A 21,482-nucleotide genomic window follows, 5' to 3' on the forward strand; every position below is an offset into this window, starting at 1 on the left:
TCATACGCAAAGTCGGGATACTTTGATTGGAAATGCTTCCACGCTTTTGCATCTGAAGGATGTCTGATCTCACCATCTGTTGAGTGCTCCGCATGCCATCTCATTGGTTGCGCTGTGCGTTCAGACAGATACAACCTCTGCAACCTTTCCGTCAAAGGTAAATACCACATCCTTTTATATGGCACTGGAACTCTTCCACTCGTATCTTTATAACGAGGCTTTCCACAAAATTTGCATGTAACCCGCTGTTCATCCGCCCTCCAATAAATCATGCAGTTGTCGCTGCATACATCTATTACCTGATACGATAAACCAAGACCAGCTACGAGTTTCTGAACCTCGTAGTATGAACCAGGAGCTACATTATCCTCGGGTAGAATACCTTTTACAAAATCAGCAATCGCATCCACACAGTCTTCAGCCAAATTATAATCTGTTTTAATGCCCATCAATCTTGTAGCAGATGATAAAGCTGAATGACCATCTCTGCAACCTTCGTACAATGGTTGCTTTCCAGCATCCAACATATCATAAAATCTCCTAGCTTCTGCATTGGGTAAATCTTCCCCTCTAAAATGATCATTTACCATCTGCTCAGTACCTACACCATAATCTACATCCGTTCTAATTGGTTCTTCTAATCTAACCGCTGGCTGAGGTTCGCTAGTACTACCATGTTCATAATCAGTTTCCCCATGATGATACCAAATTTTGTAACTTCGTGTAAACCCACTCAAATATAGATGAGTCCAAACATCCCACTCTTTAATAACCTTTCTATTTTTACAATTAGAGCAAGGACATCTTAACTTACCTGTTTTTGCTTCCGGTTGTCGGTGAACTAACCCCATGAATTCGGTTATACCTCGTTGGTATTCTTCCGTAAGCAATCTCGTGTTCGGATCCAAATGAGGTCGATCGATCCAAGAACGAAAATAATTTGAAGAAGACATATTTTTTATGAATCAAATTCGTGTGTAAATAGAGTAAGAGGGAGGATGAAGATATAGAGTGAATGAAGAGGAAGAGGAGTGCTTGTATATATAGATTAAATCCTGCCGACATACCGAGGAAATTCCGACGGAATTCCGACGGAAAAGGCTAGTTCGTCGGAATTTCCTCGGAATTTTGTAAAATCCCCCAACGGCACTCCAACGGCTATAATATTTCCTCGGAATTCATCGGTTTTTTTCGAGGAACACATTGTTCCTCGGAATATTCCGACGGACTGAGGTTTCCTCGGAATTCCATCGGTATATTCCGAGAAAATTCTGAGGAACCCCAATTTTGTGTTTCCTCGGAATTTCCTCGGAAATTCCTCGGTATATTCCGAGGATTTCATTTTCCGTCGGAATGTCCGTCAGAATACTGCTGTTTTCTTGTAGTGCTCTCTCACTCGGTCTCTCTCTCGCTTTCTCACTCGGTCTCTCTTTCGCTCTTTCGGCGGCTCTCATCGAGAAGGGAAAATGGCGAGAGCTCTCTCATTGCCTCTCCTGGAGGGGGAAAAATGGCTACCTCTATCTCGGTGGCTCGTGTCGAGGACGAATCACTTCGACTCTCTCGCTCGGCGGCTCTGATGGAGGAAGAATCACTCGCTTTGCTAAAGCTAAGTTTTTTGGTTTTTTTATGTTTGAATCCTTCAATTCATGCATGTATTAGATTGTTTGTTGTGTTACATGTTGTGTTCTGTTGGATTCTAAATAACAAGAATTGACCAATCGTTGTTGTTCGGATCACAAGGTTTCTCAACTTAGAATTAGTTTGTTGTGTTGATTTATGTCTCATGTTACTGTTTGGCGATTAATCCTTTGATTCCTTTTGGCTTCTGTGTGTGACCAACTGTTGTTGTTCTCGGTATCACAAATTTTGTCAACTTATCATTTGTTTGTTGTGTTGATTTATGTCTCATGTTATTGTCTGGTGATTAATCTTTTGATTGTTTTTGTTTCTGTGTGTGTGTGTTAAGATGGATGGATCAAGCGAGTGAGAATAGAAAGGGGCAAGGTTCTTCCATGAAGAGGACAGCGCTTCCAATTTAGGTACGACATGTCCCTATGATTTAGAAACCGGTATGAAATGAATTGATAGAGTTGTGGTAGATTACGGTTGAGTTTGGTATTAAATGGATGTGAAAGTGTTAGATAGAAATTGATGTTTGAGAATGGTTGTGTTTGGTAATAAATGTGGTTAGATAGAAATCGATGTTAAATGTGGTTAATAAAGTTAGATATATGTCCACTCTATGTGGTTGTTTGTGTTAAATGCCTTGATTAACTATCTTCATTGTTCTTTACCTCTTCTCATCTATAAAACACAACTTTTTTTCTCTCCTATCTACTAAACACAATTATCTTATCTTTATCTCGTCTTAATCCATATTCCGAAATGGATTATCCACATAACAACACCTCTAAATTTGTTGATCTGCTTAACAGTCAACAAGAACCTATTTTTGCTTTTTCACAAGACAGTGTCTCACTGTCTTCGTCACAAGTCCCTGTTTTCTCTCATCAAGCGCCTTAACAGACTCCAACAGAGCGTAGGGAAAGGAGGATTTGGACGCAAGTAGATGATGTGGTCCTAATCAGCTCGTGGCTAAACACTAGTAAAGACTGTATTGTTGGGAACAAGCAAAGATACAGGGCATTCTGGAAAAGAAATGCAGCTTACTTTGCTGCAAGTCCTAAGGTTTCCGGCTGTGAACAGAGAACGGGAGACCATTGTACGCAGCGCTGGCAGAAGATCAACGATGCTGTGAACAAATTTTGTGGGGCTTATGAAGCCGCAAGCAGAGAGAGAAGCTCAGGACACGATGAGAATGATGTTCTGAAGTTAGCTCATGAAATCTACTTCAACAACCACAAAAAAAGTTTACTATGGAACATGCTTGGAAGGAATTTCGAAATGGCCAAAAATGGTGTGAGTTTTTACTTCCAAAACCCATGGAAGCACTAAAAGGACGAAGCTCGATGACAGTGCACAATCATCAAGTTCTTACGCTACTGAAACCACCACTGGTGAGGCTGATCAAGGATGTAACCGACCACCGGGTGTTAAGGCTTCAAAGGGACATGGTAAGAAGAAGATGGCAGAGGGGAAAGAGAAGCAATCCAGGATGACATTTTCTGAGTTTCAGAGTATGTGGAGCCTGAAGAAGGAGGATTTGTCACAGAAAGAAAAGCTTTCCAAGATAAAGCTACTTGACAGTTTACTCGCCAAACAAGAACCCCTAGCTGACTATGAAGAAGCTCTTAAGAAGAAGCTCATTAATGAGTTGTTGGCTTAAGCTTTGTTGCTCTTAAGTTTATGTTGTCTAATTAGTTTAATTTCAAGTCTATCTAGTTGTCTTAACTAGGGGTGGGCAAAAAAACCGAACCGATCGAACCGAACCGACCGAACCGAAACCGATTCGAACCAAACCAAAGTCCATTTCAAATCATTCGGTTGAAGATTTTTCCAACCCGAACGGTTCAGTTCAGTTCGGTTTAAACCGAACCGAACCGATAAACCGAAGTGTTTTTATAGTTATTTAAATTAAAAATATTAGTAATATCAAGATATTAAAATCCTAAGATTAAGCCCACGTAATTTCCTTTGGCACGAAGGAAATCCTAATATAATTTGATTTCCATGACACTTCGTATAACTTTTGAAATATTTGTCATTAAGCCCACATAATTTCCATGTTATTTTTTTTTCAATAGTGTATACTTTTAAACCCTAAAATTAAAACCTAAACCAAGTCTAATTAAAAATAAAAATTCTCCGCTGCGTTTCTTTTTTGCGTCTCCTACTCTCCTTCCTGCATATTTTTGCTTTTGGTGGTGTCAATTCTAATAACTTCAGGTGAGATTTTTAATATCAAGTTCTAAGAATTTGTTACATATATTTATACAACTGAAAAGTGAAAACATCAAACTATTCTTTTAACTTACTAACGATTTTTCATACGTTTGTAGATGGATAAAGGAAAAACAACCAACAAGAAAAGAAAAGAGTCTGATTCTCCGACACATTCTCCAAAGTCTAAAAGAAAACTGCCTACAAGATCGCCTGCATGAAATGTTTTTACTAGGCTTGAAGATGATGACTCAAGGTGTTCCTGCAACTACTGTGGTAAAACGTATTCATGCAATCATGCTACAGGTGGAACTACTAACTTGAATGTACACATGAAAAAGTGCAAGGCTTATTTGGATCATGTTGACTCTAGTTCTCAGAAATCCGATTAAACCGAACCGAACCGAAATACAAACCGAATCGAATACAAACCAAACCGAATATAAACCGAACCGAACATAACCGAACCGAAATCGGTCCAGACCAAACTAACTATGGTTTACTTCAGCAGGAAAAATTCTAGAACCGAACTAACCAAACCGAACCGAACTCGAACCGAACCGATAAAATAACCGAAGTGCCCACCCCTAGTCTTAACCTATCTATGTTTCGTGTTCTTCTGTCTGTTTCTTGTCATGGATGAAAAAATTGTCTATGTTTCTTGTTGTATGCTTATGTTTGATATAAATTGTCTCTGTTTCTTGTTGTTGATGATATAAAATCAGAAGAATAGATGATAAAAATTGAGTGAAAGAGTGGAGCTTCTGGCACGTCGGAATTATGGATGCAGGCTAGTAAGGTAATGAGGCTTCTGTCACGGACTCTATGTATTTGGTCTGTAGTTGTTGTTTGTGATTTAAAGACTGTCTGATCTCATGTTCTTGTTATTATTTTCAGGTCAAAAAATAGTTGTTGAGTGTCACGGACAAGCTGAGTGTCACGGGTCTGCAATGTCTTGTAGTCTTATAGTGTCTTTTATTCTTGGTCTGTAACTAGTAGTGTCACGGGTCTTTATTTTTGGTATGTATCTAGCAGTGTCACGGGACTGTAATTGGTGAATCAGTGTCATGTACTGATAAAGCGTTGTCTTGTAGTGTCACGGGTCTGTAATTGGTCTCTTGTAGTCTTTGTAATGTCTTGTTGTCTTGAGGTCACGGATTGTAAATCTATTTCTCTTGTTCTCTTGTATCATTATTAACCTTTATATAAAGATTGTCTTCTCAAACTCTAAAGATTGTAAATCTATTTCTATTGTTGTTTTTCCTCTCGCGTGTCCATTTTTTTTTTCATTATCACCTTCTCATGTTCTATCTTTCTTTCTCATTCTCAAACAAATAAACAAGTTTGTGTAAAACAAGTCTCATCTAATGGCTTTTTCTTCTCAAAACACATTTGATGATACTTTTGATCAAGCATTTGATGATACTTTTGATCAAGCTTTCGAGGATTTTGCTCTTCAATATGGTCATCAAGAAGAAGAAGAAAAGAAAAAAAAAGAAGAGTTTATATCGAAAGAAATCGTGAAGAAGACAATCTACAATTATGGAATGATTATTTGAGTGAAACTCTAACATATCCTCATAATCTATTCCGACGACGATTTAGAATGAACAAGCCATTGTTCATGCATATTGTTGATCGCCTCTCCAATGAAGTTGAATTGTTTCGATACAAGAAAGATTATCTCGGAAGAAGCAGTCTCTCTCCTCTTCAAAAGTGTACAGCAGTCATTCGTTGTTTGGCATATGGTACTGCGGCTGATGCAGTTGACGAATACCTCAGACTCGGTGCAACTACAACTCGGTCATGTTTGGAACATTTTGTGAAAGGAATAATATCCTTATTCGGCGATGAGTACCTAAGAAGACCAACACCGGGTGATTTTCAACGTCTACTTAATATTGGTGAATATCGTGGATTTCCGGGGATGATAGGGAGCATCGATTGTATGCATTGAGAATGGAAGAATTGTCTCACCGCTTGGAAAGGTCAATATTCACGTGGTTCGGGAAAACCCACAATCGTTTTAGATGCGGTAGTTTCGTATGATCTATGAATATGACATGCGTTTTTTGGACCTCCAGGTACCTTAAATGATATCAATGTTCTTGATCGCTCATATGTTTTTGATGAGATAATAAAAGGTCAAGCTCCGCAAGTCACCTTCTCTATCAATGGAAGAGAGTATCATATGGCTTACTATCTCACCGATGGTATTTATCCGAAGTGGGCAACTTTTATCCAATCAATTCCAATACCACAAGGTCCGAAAGCGGTTTTATTTGCTCAACATCAAGAAGCTGTCCGAAAAGATGTCGAGCGCGCTTTTGGAGTTTTGCAAGCTCGCTTTGCTATTGTAAAAAATCCAGCACTCTTTTGGGATAAAGTCAAAATTGGGAAGATTATGGGAACATGTATCATACTCCATAATATGATAGTAGAAGACGAACGAGATAGATACACTCAATATGATGTTTCAGAGTTCCAACAAGGAGAAGACACTGGAAGTTCACATGTCGATCTCGATTTTTCTATGGATATGCCTACAAATATCGCCAATATGATGGGTGTTCGAATTAGAATTCGTGATAAACAAAAGCATAAACAACTGAAAGCTGATTTGGTTGAACATATATGGCGTAAATTCGGACGTGATGAAGACAACAACTGAACTCAGATGCTTCTTTAAAATCATTCTCGTTCTTTTTTACTAATCTTTGTTTAAATGTTTTTTTTTAATCTCTATGTTTAAGATGTTATCTTGTAATATATTTTATTTAATAAATAAATTTTATCTTTAATCTCTATGTTTAAGATGTTATCTTGTAATATATTTTATTTTCTTAAGAACCCCAAATTAAGAATCTACAAATTTCTTAACAAAAGTTTTTAAGCTAAATTTATTATTTAAAATTTCATTAAGAACCAAGTAAGCGGTCTAGGGTTGAACTTGCTCTTAGATTGGATTGATGGGGTTCTTCCGAATTTAATACATGGAATGTAGTGTTTGTCTCAGGAGATCATCAAAAGGCCCAGTTCGACCCAGAAAGTCCATTAAAAAGCCCAATAATGTTACAAACAAAACATCCGGCTAAAACCCTCGGAGACGTATATCATCGTTTCCAGGTCTTCTTCTTCATCTTCATCCAACTTCCCTTAGCATTCAGAACCAAACCCTAGATTTGATTTCCCTTGCGCTGCATCTGACGATGGAGTTCTCTGCCGCCGATTTCGATAGGCTTATGATGACCTCGCTCGAAACGCTTGTGAGGAACAGTACAAGAAGGATCCTCTCGATTCTGAGGTTTGTACTATTCGATTCTTTTTTTCCTATCGTTCAGGATCATTATTGTACGGAGATGTGTAACCTGAATTAGATTTTAGGAGATCAGATTGATTGATATAGGTTTCTATGATTCGATTTGATATACAGAATTTGCAAAAGTGGGGTGGAGCATTGCTTGAACTTTCCCAGTTCCAGAGTGTTGCTGATGCAAAGCTCATGTTAGATGGTATGAGTCTTTGTTAAAAAAGTCTTAGGTAAATCTTTTTTGCTAAGAAAATAACAAAACAAAATGCAACGGTCTATTGTGTAGATGCTCTTTCCAAGTTCGAAGAGGTATTAACAATAAACCCAGGGAAGCATCAGGCTCTTTGGTGTCTTGGCAACGCCTACTCTTCCCAAGCGTTTCTTAACCCGGACTCCGATGTAGCCCAAGGTCTCTTTGATAAAGCTGCTGACTATTTCGAGAGAGCTGGAAATATGGTACATTCGTATGGTTTTGAATTGAATGTGAGGTACTCTGTTAATGAAACCAACTTCTTATATTGTTGTTTGTTTTTTTTTGTTTGGCAGGATCCAGGTAATGAGATGTATCTCAAGTCCATGGAAGTTGCAACAGAGGTACCTCTTTCAACTTTTTGTGTCATTATTACATTTGGGGAGAATCGTTTGACATTTGGTTCTGTGGTCTTTGTATTTTTTTTTTATTAATCAATTCCTGAAACCTTTCTGTCTATGTGAGTAGGGGCCGAAACTGCATAAGGAGATACATAAGCATGGTGGAATGATGCAGCAGGCACTGGCTGGAGGAGGAGGAGCAGGTCCCTCTGCTTCTTCAAATGCTGGCGTAAATTTTGTTGCTTCTTTAATGCGCTTGTTTCATACAGTTATTTCACTAGTCTCAAGATTATGAGAAGGTAAAGCAGAAAGTGAGAGAAATTATCCTTGCTTTTGCAGGGTGGGAAGAATAAGAAGAAGAACAATGACTTCACTTACGATGTATGCGGTTGGATAATTCTCGCCTTTGGGATTGTTGCTTGGGTTGGCATGGCTAAATCCCTTGGCCCTCCACCTCCTGCTAGATAAAGCCCTAGTAGTGAAACACCATTCCATGAGGACAATAATACTGCCTGCTAGATTCGATTTCCCAAACAGAGTGGTTCTAGATTTGAAGAGATTTCAACGTTTGTTGTGTCGATATGGTTTTGTCTGCCGACCAGATCGTGTCAAATTGTTTTGTTTACTTGATTACATTAGGATGTTTGTTTTTCACTAGTGGGTAAGAAAAGAGAGCAACTATGTTTTTTGTTTCGTGGTACGAACACAACAAGGTGTACACGATTTCTTCTTTGAGTTCTTTTTTTTTTTTTTTACAGAAAAATAATTGAAACATCCTATAAGAATAAGCTAAAGAAAAAAGTAAATTGCAGTATGTGTTCTTAGCATCGACCATTGTTGAAGGGCATAAGAGCATCATTATTGCTAGGACCAAATTGTGTTTCCTTAAGCTTATTTATAAAGCTTATTTTAATGTTATTGTGATGCTAAGAGACAAAGGTTAGGGACAATCTCAAAAGTGTAGATTATTGCTAGGATTTTTAGTGGTTTCTTAGTAAATTAATTATTTATTTTTATAAGTAATGACATATATAAAGGATAAGTTTTAAATAGAAAACATTTAACATCTAAATAGAAAACACAAACACAAAAAAATTACAAAGTTGCCAAATAAAAAAAAAATTACAAACATCATAAATAAAAGCAAATAATCATTTTATTGAATTTATAGAAACTTAAACATTATATATAATTTGGAAGATGTCCAAATTTTTCACATATATTTTCAATCAAATCTTCTTTTAATTGTTGATGGATTTGTGGATCCCGAACTTCTTTGCGACGACCAATTGTATTGCCGTGTTTTGTAGACTTTTTAACGGCAAATGTAAGATCCTCATCTTGAAATTCCTCAAGAATGTGTGAATCTCGTTCATCTTGGACAATCATATTATAGAGTATGAGACATGCTCTCATAATATATGATATTTTGTTTTTATCCCATAAATTAGAAGGATTTCTAACAACGGCGAACCTAGCTTGCAGGACCCCAAAGGCGCGCTCAACATCTTTTCGAACGGATTCTTGGGTTTTAGCAAATAAAGAATTTGCCGGACCTTGTGGTAGTCGGATAGATTGAATAAAAATCGCCCATTTTGGATAAAACCATCTGTCAGATAGTAAGCCAAATTGTACTCCCTTCTGTTGACATAAAAGTTTACTTGCGGAGCTATCCCGTTAATAATGTCATCAAAAACAGGTGATCGATCAAGAATATTAAGATCGTTCATAGTACCTAGAGCTCCAAAAAATGTGTGCCATATCCAGAGGTCATATGAAGCAACAGCCTCCAACACAATTGTTGGTTTTCCGGTTCCCCGTGAATACATTCCTTTCCAAGCGGCGGGGCAATTCTTCCACTCCCAATGCATACAGTCGATGCTTCCAATCATCCCGAGAAATCCACGTTGTTCACCAACAAGGAGTAGTCTTTCAAGATCCTCCGATGTGGGACGTCTGAGGTATTGATCGCCAAACAAGTGGATTATTCCGGCGGTAAAATGGTGCAAACATTTTCGAGCTGTTGTTTGACCAAGTCGTACATATTCGTCAACTGTATCAGCTCCACCACCATACGCCAATTGACGAATTGCTGCGGTACATTTCTGGAGCGGAGATAGACTCGACCGTCCGACTGCATCTTCTGTTGGTCGAAAATACTCTACTTCTGTAGAGAGACGATGGACAATACACAAGAACAATGGTTTGTTCATTCGAAACCATCGCCGGAATAAATTGTGAGAGTATGTTGGAGTTTCGCTAAAATAATCATTCCAAAGCTTCTCGTGGCCTTCTTCTCGGGTTCTTTCGATAAAAATACGTTTTTTCGCTCTTTTGGTTCTGGAAAAAAATCAGGGTTTTCCAAAAAATCACCAAATATGTTATCAAAATCCTCATCATCATCTTTGTGGTAATGATAATGGGAAGAAGAAGCCATTTAAAATTTTAAAAGAAAAAAAATGTATTTAAAGTGAGCATACGAGTGATGATTTGAATATATGTTATGAGAGAAGATGATGAAGTATTTATAGAAACTAAAAAAATGTATCTTGTGATATTTGAAGTATACATCTTGTGATGGCATCTTGTTTTCTTGTGGAAAACAACCCATGTGACTCTTGAGTACATCTTGTGATACTATAGTACATCTTGTGATACTAACAAACAAACAACCCATGTAAATAGCATGTGAGTCTTGAGTAGCCTAGTTCATTTACACTTTTAACATTAGACATAAGAGTTCATTAAGACATCCGATTCATTACACATGAAACATAAGACATAGAAAGAGTTCAAATCCATTACAAATTATACATGAGTTCAAATCCGACACAAATTACACATGAGTTTATATGAGTTCAAATCACACAAAGCCGAGAAAGACTTCAAAGAGTTCAAAGCCGAGAAAGAGTACAAATCCATTACAAATTACACATGAAACTAAAACCATAACTCATTTGATTTACTTAAACATGAGAAGCATTCCTATTAAAACTAATACGAAAACCATTACACCAACCAAGTATTCAAAGCCATTGGTAAACCTTGATTTCTTCTTAGCTAACTCACACACCATCTTCTCTACCGTATCCAGTTTCTGCTGAGTCTCATAGTCACTCAACAAGGCTAGAGCTTCTACCTTTTCAGCCAATTGAAGCGTGTGTATATCCCTGGCTCTCATCTCCTCCATAACCGCCACATCTCACCATTTCCATACATGGCACTCTCCATCATCAACATTATCACAAGTGTAGTATCTTCTTCCCGGATCATTTCTAGTGTAAGATGTGGCTAGAACAGGTTGACTACCACAGTAGCATGTCTGCGGAAATCCAAACTCAACCTCGGGTTGAGGAGGATACTGAACCGGCTCACCATAATTGTACCTTATCTCAGCTTGGTCTCGACGTATAAGATCTTCTGTCTCGCTGTAGATATTGTCAGCTGTCTCCCCACCATACTCCTCTGATTCAGAAAGCTGGCTATAGCTATAGTCATGTCCCATGTTCAGCTAAACCTGGAAAAAAAAAGACAAGGTCAACATATTACAAAGAAAGGCTTAAATGCTCAGAAAAAAATTGATTTGGCTCGTATACAAATTACACATGAAACAAAACCACAGAAACAAGACATCATAGAAGCAAACAGGAGATTTCATTATTTCAAAGGTGGTCATAGAAGCAAACATGAGTGGATCTTATTACAGACATAGTTATTAGAAAGTTAAAAGCTAATTAGGACATTATTGTTTCAGAAATACTGGGCCAGAAGCTTATTCTTCACAATTTCTTCAGCCTCACTGAGTGGATCTTTTTTTGCAAGGAGAGTGTCTAGTATGGCTAGCTTAGACAGCTTCTCCTTCATCGTCAAATCCTCCTTCTTCATTTCCCAAATGCTCTTATACTCATCAACAATCTTCCCTTGAGCCGTATTCCTTCTTGCTTTTGCAGCCTTGATACCTTTAGGGTGGGTCTCATTATCACCAACATTGACAGATGCTTGGGAACCTTCGACACAATCTTTTCTCTTTGAACTCCCACTAGCCTTAGGAGGGTTAAGGTTAAGCCATTTCTGGTCATACCTCAACACACACCATGCATGCTCAAGGTTAAACTTCATCTTGTGATCAGAGTAGAAGATGTCGTGAGCCACCTTGAGAACATCATTCTCGTTTTGACCACTGCAATTTTGTCTCTCTGCGGCTGCATATGCGCCACAGAACTTGTTGGTTAGATCATTTATTTTGTGCCACCGCTGCTTCAAATGTTTATGCTCCCTCTTTGCACCACTGTCTGTACCATGAGGACTTGCAGCGAAGTATTCGCCAACTCTTTTCCAGAAGTTCTGTAACTTTTGTTCATTGCCGACAATAGCATCCTTGGATGTGTTAAGTCAGGCATTGATTAGCACCTCATCATCAGCTGGTGTCCATTTCTGTCTCTTCCCACGCTCCGCGGGTGTGTCTTCAGGTGGAGTTGGAACCTCAAACTGTTGTGAACTGAAAGGAGGGATTTCTGATGCTCCAGAATGAAAACTCTCATAAGGAAAGTTTCCATTGAGAACACTTTCGTGTTCACTGTTATGAAGGCCTAAATAGCCAGAAGACTGGCTATATGGAATCCTTGAATCCATAGCACTAAGAAGAGAGAAGGGATTATAGAAGAGAAAGGGAAATTGTTTCGGGTTTTACCAGAGAAGAGAGAAAGAAGATGATGGAGAATGAAGGATAGCTTGAAGGATAATAAGTAACAATGACCTAACCATAAACTACGAAAGTCAAATCAGAGTTATTACACATCTCGTCAATCATACTATACGATTCAATTCACTTAATTTCCATTAAAATAAAACAAAATTTAGTTGCAAACAAACTAGATTATCATCTCACTACATCAAATAAGACAGGAGGATTTGGTTGCAAACAAACTAGACTATACATACAAGTTTCACAACCAACCATGCCTACCAAATTCTAATCAGAGTTCATGCCTACACGTTTTCAATCCGACTTATCAATTCATTAAGTGGAGCTACTAGTAACAACTATTGGAGTTCAAGTGAAAGTGAATTACCTTGTACTTTCGACGAAATGGTTGTTCTTTTTTGACTTGTAAATTATCCGAGTTATTGAGAGCCAAACGAACCTCACCTAATAGCAGACTCACAATCAAACGAAAAAACAGATATCAGTTTCATCAAATAAGTAATGATTTTGCAAACAATAAGTAACTTCATCATACTCTCTCACAGACTAGAAAGACGATAATATATTTTCAAAACCCTAAAGCTACACTAGTTTTCACTATATTTTACCCAAACACCAAACAGACAATCAGACACGGTAATCATAACCAAATATCAACACATATCACAAAGACGATTCAAAATTTTGAAAACCCTATATCTACAACGACAACAAAATCCTCATCCAAGGAAGTAGATCGACAACGACAACAAAATAGATACAAATACTCAATATGGTGGAGGAACACATACCTTCTTCACCTTTGTATTCAGTAAAACGTTGTCGGTGAGACAACAAATCCTCTGTACTGCGTTCGAAATCAAGGAGAGGAGAACCGTCGAGACCGAAGCGCCGTTGAGACAGAAGCCCCGGCGAGAGAGAAGCGACATCGCGAGAGAATCGCCGTGGAGAGAGATCCGCCGTCGAGAGAGACAACAGATCCTCTGTACTGCGTTCGAAATCAAGGAGAGGAGAACGGTCGAGACCGAAGCGCCGGCGAGACAGAAGCCCCGGCGAGAGAGAAGCGACGTCGCGAGAGAATCGCCGTGGAGAGAGAGATCCGCCGTCGAGAGAGAATCACACTGTCAATCGCCTTCTCAATCGCCCTCGCGAGATAACCGACACACACAAACTGAAAGATGGACTCAATTCGATTTTACCCTAAAAATCATCGGTCATTCCCAACCTGACACGTGCATCCTAAGGACGACCACCAACACATCTTAACTAAGGGAGGTACCAAATATAATTCGGTCTTTTTTATTTTCTTTTGGGCTCAATAATGTTAAGTGTCTTTAGAGCATCTTTATTGGTGGGATGAAGATAGAGGGAGAGAGAGTCTCTTGTCTTGCTTTTTTTTTTTTTTTTTTTTTTTTTTTTTTGGTCATTGAAGAGTAAGGGACAGCCCTTAATTAAGGGCTTTTCCCTTCTCTTTCTTCCTCGGTTTCCACTCTTTTCCCCCCTAAGGGATGCCTTAAGGGACTGCCAATACAGATGCCCTTAGACCTTATCGTCCCTTCGGCAACGCCTATGAACGATTTTATATAAATAACCAAACGCAAACGCAGCGTTTCATACGCATCATCATCTCCAAACAGAGCAGCTCGAAACAATGGCTTGCAAAACGATTCTGCGCTCCGTCTTCCTATCGGAATCACGTCGGACTTCCTCCGCGAGTAGATGCTTCTTTTTCCCTCCTTCGCCGGCGTCTGTTCCTGTCCATGGATTGTTCCCGGCGCCGAAGAGACTAAGTTTCAGTGGTTTCGCCTCTGTTCCGGACCGGCTCCCTCGTCTCAATTGCACCAATAACGATCAATCCGAGCAAGGTCCGCCTCAAGAAGCTGTGCTCAAGGCGATTTCAGGTTCGTGTCTCGTTGATTTCAATCCTAGTAACTCGTTTCAGAGTGATTTTGTTTTTGCTTGGCCGAAATGGATTCGAAGAGGAATCGTTTTTGTCAGTTGAAGTAATCCTTCACATGTGGTGGATGAATCTCTAGGAATTTGGATTATTTAGGGTTAGCAATCAAGCTTGAGTGCTAGTTTATTGACACGTGTTTCATGCTGATGGCATGCAGAAGTGTCGAAGACTGATGGGAGGGTTGGGAAGACTACCAATGTGATTATTGGAGGCACTGTTGCTGATGATTCTGCTAAAGATTGGCTTGAACTTGACCAAAAGGTATTTTCTTTCAGAGAATCTTTTGTACTTGTTTAGTCAGTTCCTAGTGGAGTTGTTCTTTTGGTTTTGCTCCTGTGGATTTGGATTGCATTCACTATAGTTTAAGATGATGTTTGCTGACTCGACTTTCCAGGTCAATACATACCCAACAGAGAGAGGGTTTACAGCGATAGGGACTGGTGGAGATGACTTTGTGCATGCTATGGTCGTTGCTGTTGAGTCTGTCATTGACCGTCAAATTCCAGAGGTAAACTTGTTTTCCTCTCAGAGGGTATCTTCATACTACTGTTGATTGATAAGAGAATTGTAGATCATTGCTTCTGATTTTGAATCTGGTTTGAGATGGAAACCTGGTATCTCAAGTAGAATCATGAGTCTTGGTGTATTAGTGCTTAATAGAACTCATCTGACTTCTTAATGTTACACCAATTCTTTGTTTATACTCTTCTCGTGTATAGAAAGCATCAACTGTCGGTCTTTTTAGTTGAGGACTTTCAAGCAATTTATAATACTGGGAACACAAGAATCCTACTAACCATGTATCTCTGTGTTTTTGCCGACATCAAAAGGATTGTGTGAAGCAGACATTATCAAGCAAAGGCAAATATGTATCGGTGAATATTGGCCCTATCCGAGTTATCTCGAGTGAACAGGTTTTTCCCTCTTCCCTCTCTCACACACTCACACAAAAGACATACACATAGGCACAAGAAGCATAGAGATTCTAACCATATTTTACACAGAGGATGAGAGAAAGTTTAAAGATAAAGATTTGGTGAGATAAAAAAAAAAAAAATTGGTGTGGATTGGTTTTTGGCAGGTTCAAGCAGTGTATAATGCAATGAGGAGAGACGAAAGAATGAAATACTTCTTATAGGTTTTTAGGTGTGGTGGTAGAATCACGGCTCTTCCCTCTTCTCTGTTCTCCATTGCGACTATGTAAATTAAGCGGGTGTAAGGCCATCATTTATTTTATTCGTGCTTATTTACACCAACTAAAGTCTTCCTTCTTCAATTATTATATCAAAGATGACTTATATACAAATGAATAGTTGGAGAAAATAAATAGCTAGGTTACCACTTCTCACCCGTATGAACTGGACTGACCCGGTTTGTCATAGCTTTACCGGTTTGCAGGTCTGATCATCTTTTTTGAATTTTACTATTGGAAAACACTAATTTTAATAGTGTGTAATTCATAAAGATGAGAAGTTGTTTTAGTTACAGTAGGACGTAAGTCACGTAATCGTCGTGGGAAGCTTGTTTATGGTTGTATTGATTACAGTTACGAATAAAGGAGATTATTATTGGGTAATCCTGAATGTTTAATCCAGAAATTAGGTTAAGTGGCACTGTTGGCCAACTAGCATCCCCAAATGTACTCAATAATGACACTCTCTAATCCTTTTATTGGGTTAGGAATTAATTACGAAATTCTTCAACGTATTAATGATTATAACTTGCTTACAAAGCCATAAAAAACCCACGAGACTGCAAATAAAACCCCTACCAAAATCCCCAGTTTTCCATCATTTCCACACGCTTACATATCGTATACACCCCCCCCCCCCCCCCCCCCCCCCCCCCCATAGGACAAGCACATACATTTTCCAAGGTAGCAAGAAGCAAACCAGAAAAAAAAAAAAGAAAAAAAGAGAGAGATGAAAGATCGGATACAACAATTTGTAGCATTGCCATTTTCACTGGGTTGCTCAACGCAATCCAGCGTCGCCGTGGCTGATACTCATGATCAACCCAAGAAACCAGACCAGCTCATCAAGAGTACCTTCCTTCTCCTACACTTTGTTCCTTTGCTTCTTCTTTTATGTTGTCTGATCTGGCTTTTTCTTTTTTGGTTCTTTTTGGTTTTCTAAGGGAGAGAAGAAAGTGATGAAAATGGCTTGTTTCAAAAAGAAGACACGAGCATAGACAACAACAACAACAACGGCAGTGCTAATATCTCAGACAAAATTATTCGAAGCTTCAAGAGTTTTTCTCACTACTTCATTCATATGTCTTTTTTACTACTCCCCTTTTTCTTTTCTTTTTTAAGTGGGTCTTAGCCTAACCAATATATGTGTATCAACATGATAATTCATATATTTTTAGCTTAATTACAATTCACAAATAACTGAAGATGACGGGTCATATTTCGTTTTATACAGCTAATACAGCGAGTAAATTTTTAGAGAGACTTGCGACCATTATGATTCTTTGGAATACTCAAGAAACAATACAATAGTCATATATATAGGTTCGTCATTTTCTAAATATTTGGCAATGTTTTATGAATCTACATATGAGATATAACTAGGGTCGACACTGAATTTAAATATTTTAGTTAGATTTTAATAAAATTCATAATAATTTAGGGACCACCAAAACTATCTTTTATCAAAAACTATATATATATATATATATATATATATAGTTTTAAAATTTGGGAATAAAACACATTACACATGAATCACTTCCCGATAACGTGCATTTGCTTCTGTATATGAGCAGGTTATGAAGAGGAGAGGGAAGAAAGAGAGGCGGAGATGGAGATAGGGTTTCCAACGGACGTGAAACACTTGAGCCACATCGGAGTCGATGGAACCATGACCACTTTTGACGTCTATTCCACCACCAATTCCTCATCTTTCCCATTCGCTGGTTTCCATCTCACTGCCGTCTGATTTAATTTGTATCTTTAACTATGAAACAACTTTACATATACTATTTTACATTTCTGTTTATATGCAATGGTTCCATATACGTAAGAGTAAGACCCTCATTGGGTTGCAAAGAAAACACCACAAAGTCTATCCAATAATGACTTTCAAAAGATGCCTTTTTTATCTTTCAATATTCAGTTATAGTTTGCTCACTATCATCACTAACATATCTAATAAATTTGATTATCTTCTACAATGGATTAAAGATCATATTCGAATCAGTGATGCCTTCAAATCACCGGTGAACGGGAACGTGTTCATCGTTTATAATCATACTCATACTCATTACATTAGTAGACATATAATCAATTATTGCTCCTCCCTTTGTAAACTAATTGTTGACAAAACAAATTTTTACCTTGGATTAAATTTAAGCTACTTAAAAAAACTGGGTGGTTTGACTTGCTACGTATATATTTAGGACATACTCGCAAGTTTGTTGATGCGAGAGTTTATGACTCAAACGTTATTAACTGATCTGTACAACTGGTAAAAAGGTTAAAAATTAATGTGGGATATTAATTTGTGACAAATATAATTGACTAACTAACAAATGTACCAATATAAAATAAAATTAACAATATTTATCTATTTGTAAGTTATAATACTAGTTAGTGAATAGTACAAATTCAAAATCTATAATATATTTATAATATTTCAAATTTAATTTGAGTTTAATATAAAAATTATATTCAAATGAAGTTGTTTAAATATACTTTTTTTTTTAATTTTAACTATCCACCCGCAAGCACTAAGAAAACTACTTTTTGAGAGATTCGGAACATATGAATTGGTTTATAGCATTATTACGTTATTGTAAAATACCAATAGTGGCAAAACTGTAAATCTTAGAAAAATACATATTTACATGTCCAAAAAAATAAGATATTCTTTTTAACATATAACTAGACTGTAATCAGCGCTAAGCGCGAGATTTATTCTTTTTGTTTTAAAATAAAATAATATATTATAATTTTAATGATTTTATAAATTTAGAGTTTATTATCGATTTAATAGTTATTTGGACATAGATTACAATTTTGTTTTGGTAGCAGAAACTTCTTGTGTTGTGTTTGGTATGAGTGAAAATTATGAGTTTGGTGATAGTATATAGTAGAGATTTCATAGCACGTTGAGATCTTCATAATAATGTAATTACTATTTATTTGTTATAATAACTAAGGTGATTTAGTAGAATTGTCACCCAAATTGTTGAGCTGAATAGTTAGATTGTGACAAAAAAAAATAGTTAGTTTTGTGACAAAAAAAAAGAAAAGAATAGCTAGATTGTTAGCTTAATCGAGATTATGTGAATATACTTTTACGTAGAATATATTCTAAAACCATTATACCCTATGAACAAATATATTAAATATAAAATAGTATTTATCTTAGAGAGAATCTACCTATTGTTAAATTAGAAGATCTAGATATAACCCATATCATCAATTTTTTAGTAACTGAATTATAATAAATCTATATTATAATAGATCCGTTTTTGCTCATTTCTCAGCGCGTCACGTCATCGTTTTGTGGATCCCACTTTTAAAAAGTGTGAAAAAGTGTCAAACCCATGGCTCGAACCCGAGTTATTGAGATATAAACACCAACATTTATACCACTAAGCTAACTGATACCTTTGTACATTGATGGCCGAACCTAATATATATTTATGAAGGTCGGAAGCTCTTGCCCCTCGGCTTCCTCTGAGGGTCTTGAATCTTTGTGACACGTCAGCAACTCCTTTATGTTTGTGGGTCCCACATTTACATAAAGTTTCTCCGATATTTTAGATTTCCTGAGATATAGTTGAGACGAGACGTAGCTCTTCGCTTCCAAGCGTTTCTGTTCTTCTTCTTCATCTCCTGAACTGTGTCTTCATCGTCTCTACGCTCTACCAAGCGATCTAAGGCTAAGATCGATGCCGCTATTGAATCTGTGCGTTATTTCTTGTCCAAATCTGAGTTTTTTTTGTTTCGAATCTAATTTTTGATTTTTTTATAGCTTAGGCGAACCGGCGGGGTCTTCCTCGGCGAGCCCGTGATGGAGATCTATCCTGAAGCCGATACACAAAACTGATGTAGCTGTGATGGAGATCTATCCTGAAGCCGATACACAAAACTAAATCTAATTGTTTATTGAATCTCAACAGATTTATTTCAGTAGTAAATTTAGGTGTTGATAAGGTTCATGTACGTCTCCTCGCAAAAACCCTCCAAATATGAAACGTTACACCTTCGCTGCAATTATAGATTTCTCTCACCAACTGATGTAATCAGTTGTGTTATGTCTGTGTGATAATTTTGGTTAGGTAAAAAAACAAGGGTTGTAATCAATTCGATTGATTTGAAGATATGGCAACTTTGAACCCTTTTGATATGTTGGATGACGGCGCTAAGGATCCGAGCCAGATTGCCGTTTCCATCGCTGCAGATAAGCCTAAGAAACCTGCACCTGTTTCCGCTGTCTCTGCTAAGTCATCTGCTCCGTCGAGGCAGCTTGCTCAACCTGGTGAGATTCGCTTAACACGATTAGCAAGTTATTAAACTTTCGTGTCTATTTGATTCCATTCGTGGTATCTGATTGTTTTTTTAATGATGTTGATTAGTGAGAGAGGCTAGGAGTGATGCTCCACGTGGCGGTGGACGTGGTGGTGGAGACGGTGGATTTAGCTGTGGTCGTGGTGGTTACAACCGTGATTTTAGAGGCGGTGATGGTAACAGTAAGCCCTCTGAGGAAGCATGCGTTTCAAAGCCTCTCTATGAGAAACGTAGTGTATATGGCGGTGCTCGTCGTGGTGGTGGTCGACGTGGTGAAGCTGGTGACGGTGAACGTCCTCGAAGGACATTCGAGCGTCATAGTGGAACTGGCAGAGAGTCTGTCCTAACCTCATTCAATTTTTGTTGTTGTTGTTGCATTAATCTTTTAAGGTTAAGCTTTAAGTTTTGGTGAAGGGGTGACATCAAAAGCGAAGAAACTGGTTGTGGAAATTGGGGAACACCAGGAGAAGGAGTTGTTGTTGTGTAAGCATTTTCTGATGTTTTATCTCATAGTAGTGATTGTGAAATTGAATTAAAAAAGAAGCTCTGGCGTCTATTTTAGGTAGACTGAAGAAGTTGCTGGTGTTGAGACTGAGAAGCCCGTTGCTGATGAGGTTGTTGCTGATGCTAACAAGGAGAACACTGCTGAAGTGGAGGAGCAGAAAGAGTCTGAAGAAAAGGTAAGCAGATGAGTTAAGAGAGATGTTAGGTTGCTAGATTAGGACATGGAACTGAACTTACTCTTGTCTCAGCTTTTTTCTTTATTATCCTTCAATGCTTATTGGCTTGTGGTTTGGTAGGCAATGACTCTGGATGAGTATGAGAAAAATACTTGAGGAGAAGAGAAAAGCCCTTCAGTCTCAGAACACTTCTGAAAGGAAAGTTGATACTAAAGTGTTTGAATCAATGCAAAAACTCTCAAACAAGAAGAAGCCTCGATGAAATCTTCATTAAGTTGGTAAGACATATTATCTCCATGTCTTGTCGACTAGAAACACTCTTAACTGGTTCTGAACTTTGCATTTGATCTGTCTCCCAGGGTTCGGATAAGGACAAACGCAAAGATGACAAAGAAGAGAAGGCTAAGAAGGTTTACATTGTTGTCTGAATGAAGGAGTTTGTAAAAGTCAATAAGTTTGCTTATGGATGTGTTCTGTGGTTTATAGGCTGTGAACATCAACGAGTTTTTGAAACCAGGTGAGGGTGAGAACTACTACCGAGGAGGAGGTCGTGGTGGTCGTGGAAGGGGACGTGGTGGTCGTGACGGGGAAGGTGCTTCTGGTGGTGGATTTGATGGTTACCATAGTGAAGCTGCGCCTGCCATTGGAGATACTGCTCAGTTCCCATCTCTTGGGGGCAAGTAGGATCCATCCTTGGAAACTTGTGCTGTCTCCTTCAGTTTTCCTCATCAAGACTGAAGTGTTTCATGCTGAGTGTTTGCCGGTCTGTTGTTGTCAGGTGTAAATTGTTAGTTGTCGCAGTTTTTAGAGTTTCTGCAAACTTATGCATGACCTGTCTTTTTTTTTTTAACGTTTGAAACAATACCCTTTTCTATTTT

At 38.0% G+C, this 21,482-nt stretch overlaps 5 protein-coding genes and 1 pseudogene across 10 annotated transcripts; 5 read left to right on the forward strand and 1 right to left on the reverse strand.

Moving 5' to 3' along the window:
- The first annotated feature begins 1,507 nt into the window (after positions 1 to 1,507).
- LOC106425387 (glutathione S-transferase T3-like) lies at positions 1,508 to 3,286 on the forward strand. The gene is made up of 3 exons (XM_013866120.1): positions 1,508 to 1,618; positions 2,527 to 2,831; positions 2,950 to 3,286. The coding sequence occupies exons 1-3, from the start codon at positions 1,508 to 1,510 to the stop codon at positions 3,284 to 3,286; spliced, it is 753 nt and encodes a 250-aa protein (XP_013721574.1).
- A 3,679-nt stretch (positions 3,287 to 6,965) lies between these two features.
- Positions 6,966 to 8,479, forward strand: LOC106425355 (annotated as a pseudogene).
- A 3,012-nt stretch (positions 8,480 to 11,491) lies between these two features.
- Positions 11,492 to 12,373, reverse strand: LOC106425388 (glutathione S-transferase T3-like). The gene is made up of 2 exons (XM_013866121.2): positions 12,152 to 12,373; positions 11,492 to 12,091 (listed from the first exon to the last, which is right to left on the reverse strand). The coding sequence occupies exons 1-2, from the start codon at positions 12,371 to 12,373 to the stop codon at positions 11,492 to 11,494; spliced, it is 822 nt and encodes a 273-aa protein (XP_013721575.2).
- A 1,628-nt stretch (positions 12,374 to 14,001) lies between these two features.
- BNAC07G11420D lies at positions 14,002 to 15,659 on the forward strand. Of its 2 annotated transcripts, none has more exons than XM_022705394.2 (5): positions 14,002 to 14,347; positions 14,564 to 14,664; positions 14,798 to 14,911; positions 15,234 to 15,317; positions 15,485 to 15,659. In XM_022705394.2, exons 1-5 carry the CDS (start codon positions 14,098 to 14,100, stop codon positions 15,539 to 15,541), a joined length of 606 nt encoding a protein of 201 aa, XP_022561115.1. In that variant the 5' UTR covers positions 14,002 to 14,097; the 3' UTR covers positions 15,542 to 15,659. The 2 variants fall into 2 exon arrangements, with proteins under 2 accessions (XP_022561115.1, XP_013721534.1); XM_013866080.3 differs by having other exon boundaries at positions 14,011 to 14,347; positions 14,561 to 14,664.
- Positions 15,660 to 16,245: 586 nt separating this feature from the next.
- On the forward strand, positions 16,246 to 17,533 carry LOC106425344 (CRIB domain-containing protein RIC2-like). 5 transcript variants are annotated; one of them, XR_007326044.1, is made up of 4 exons: positions 16,246 to 16,446; positions 16,540 to 16,678; positions 16,830 to 16,918; positions 17,173 to 17,533. XR_007326044.1 is itself a non-coding variant. In XM_022705395.2 (3 exons), the coding sequence occupies exons 1-3, from the start codon at positions 16,326 to 16,328 to the stop codon at positions 17,343 to 17,345; spliced, it is 408 nt and encodes a 135-aa protein (XP_022561116.1). In that variant the 5' UTR covers positions 16,246 to 16,325; the 3' UTR covers positions 17,346 to 17,533. The 5 variants fall into 5 exon arrangements, 1 of the variants encoding a protein (XP_022561116.1); XR_001285096.3 differs by having other exon boundaries at positions 16,540 to 16,918; XR_007326043.1 differs by having other exon boundaries at positions 16,830 to 17,533.
- Positions 17,534 to 19,738: 2,205 nt separating this feature from the next.
- On the forward strand, positions 19,739 to 21,288 carry LOC106425421 (RGG repeats nuclear RNA binding protein A-like). Its single transcript, XM_048764077.1, has 6 exons — positions 19,739 to 19,895; positions 19,993 to 20,260; positions 20,339 to 20,399; positions 20,491 to 20,604; positions 20,964 to 21,014; positions 21,091 to 21,288. The coding sequence occupies exons 1-6, from the start codon at positions 19,739 to 19,741 to the stop codon at positions 21,286 to 21,288; spliced, it is 849 nt and encodes a 282-aa protein (XP_048620034.1).
- Positions 21,289 to 21,482: the final 194 nt, after the last annotated feature.

Source organism: Brassica napus, chromosome C7 (assembly GCF_020379485.1).
Source record: "Brassica napus cultivar Da-Ae chromosome C7, Da-Ae, whole genome shotgun sequence".
Lineage (NCBI taxonomy): Eukaryota > Viridiplantae > Streptophyta > Magnoliopsida > Brassicales > Brassicaceae > Brassica > Brassica napus.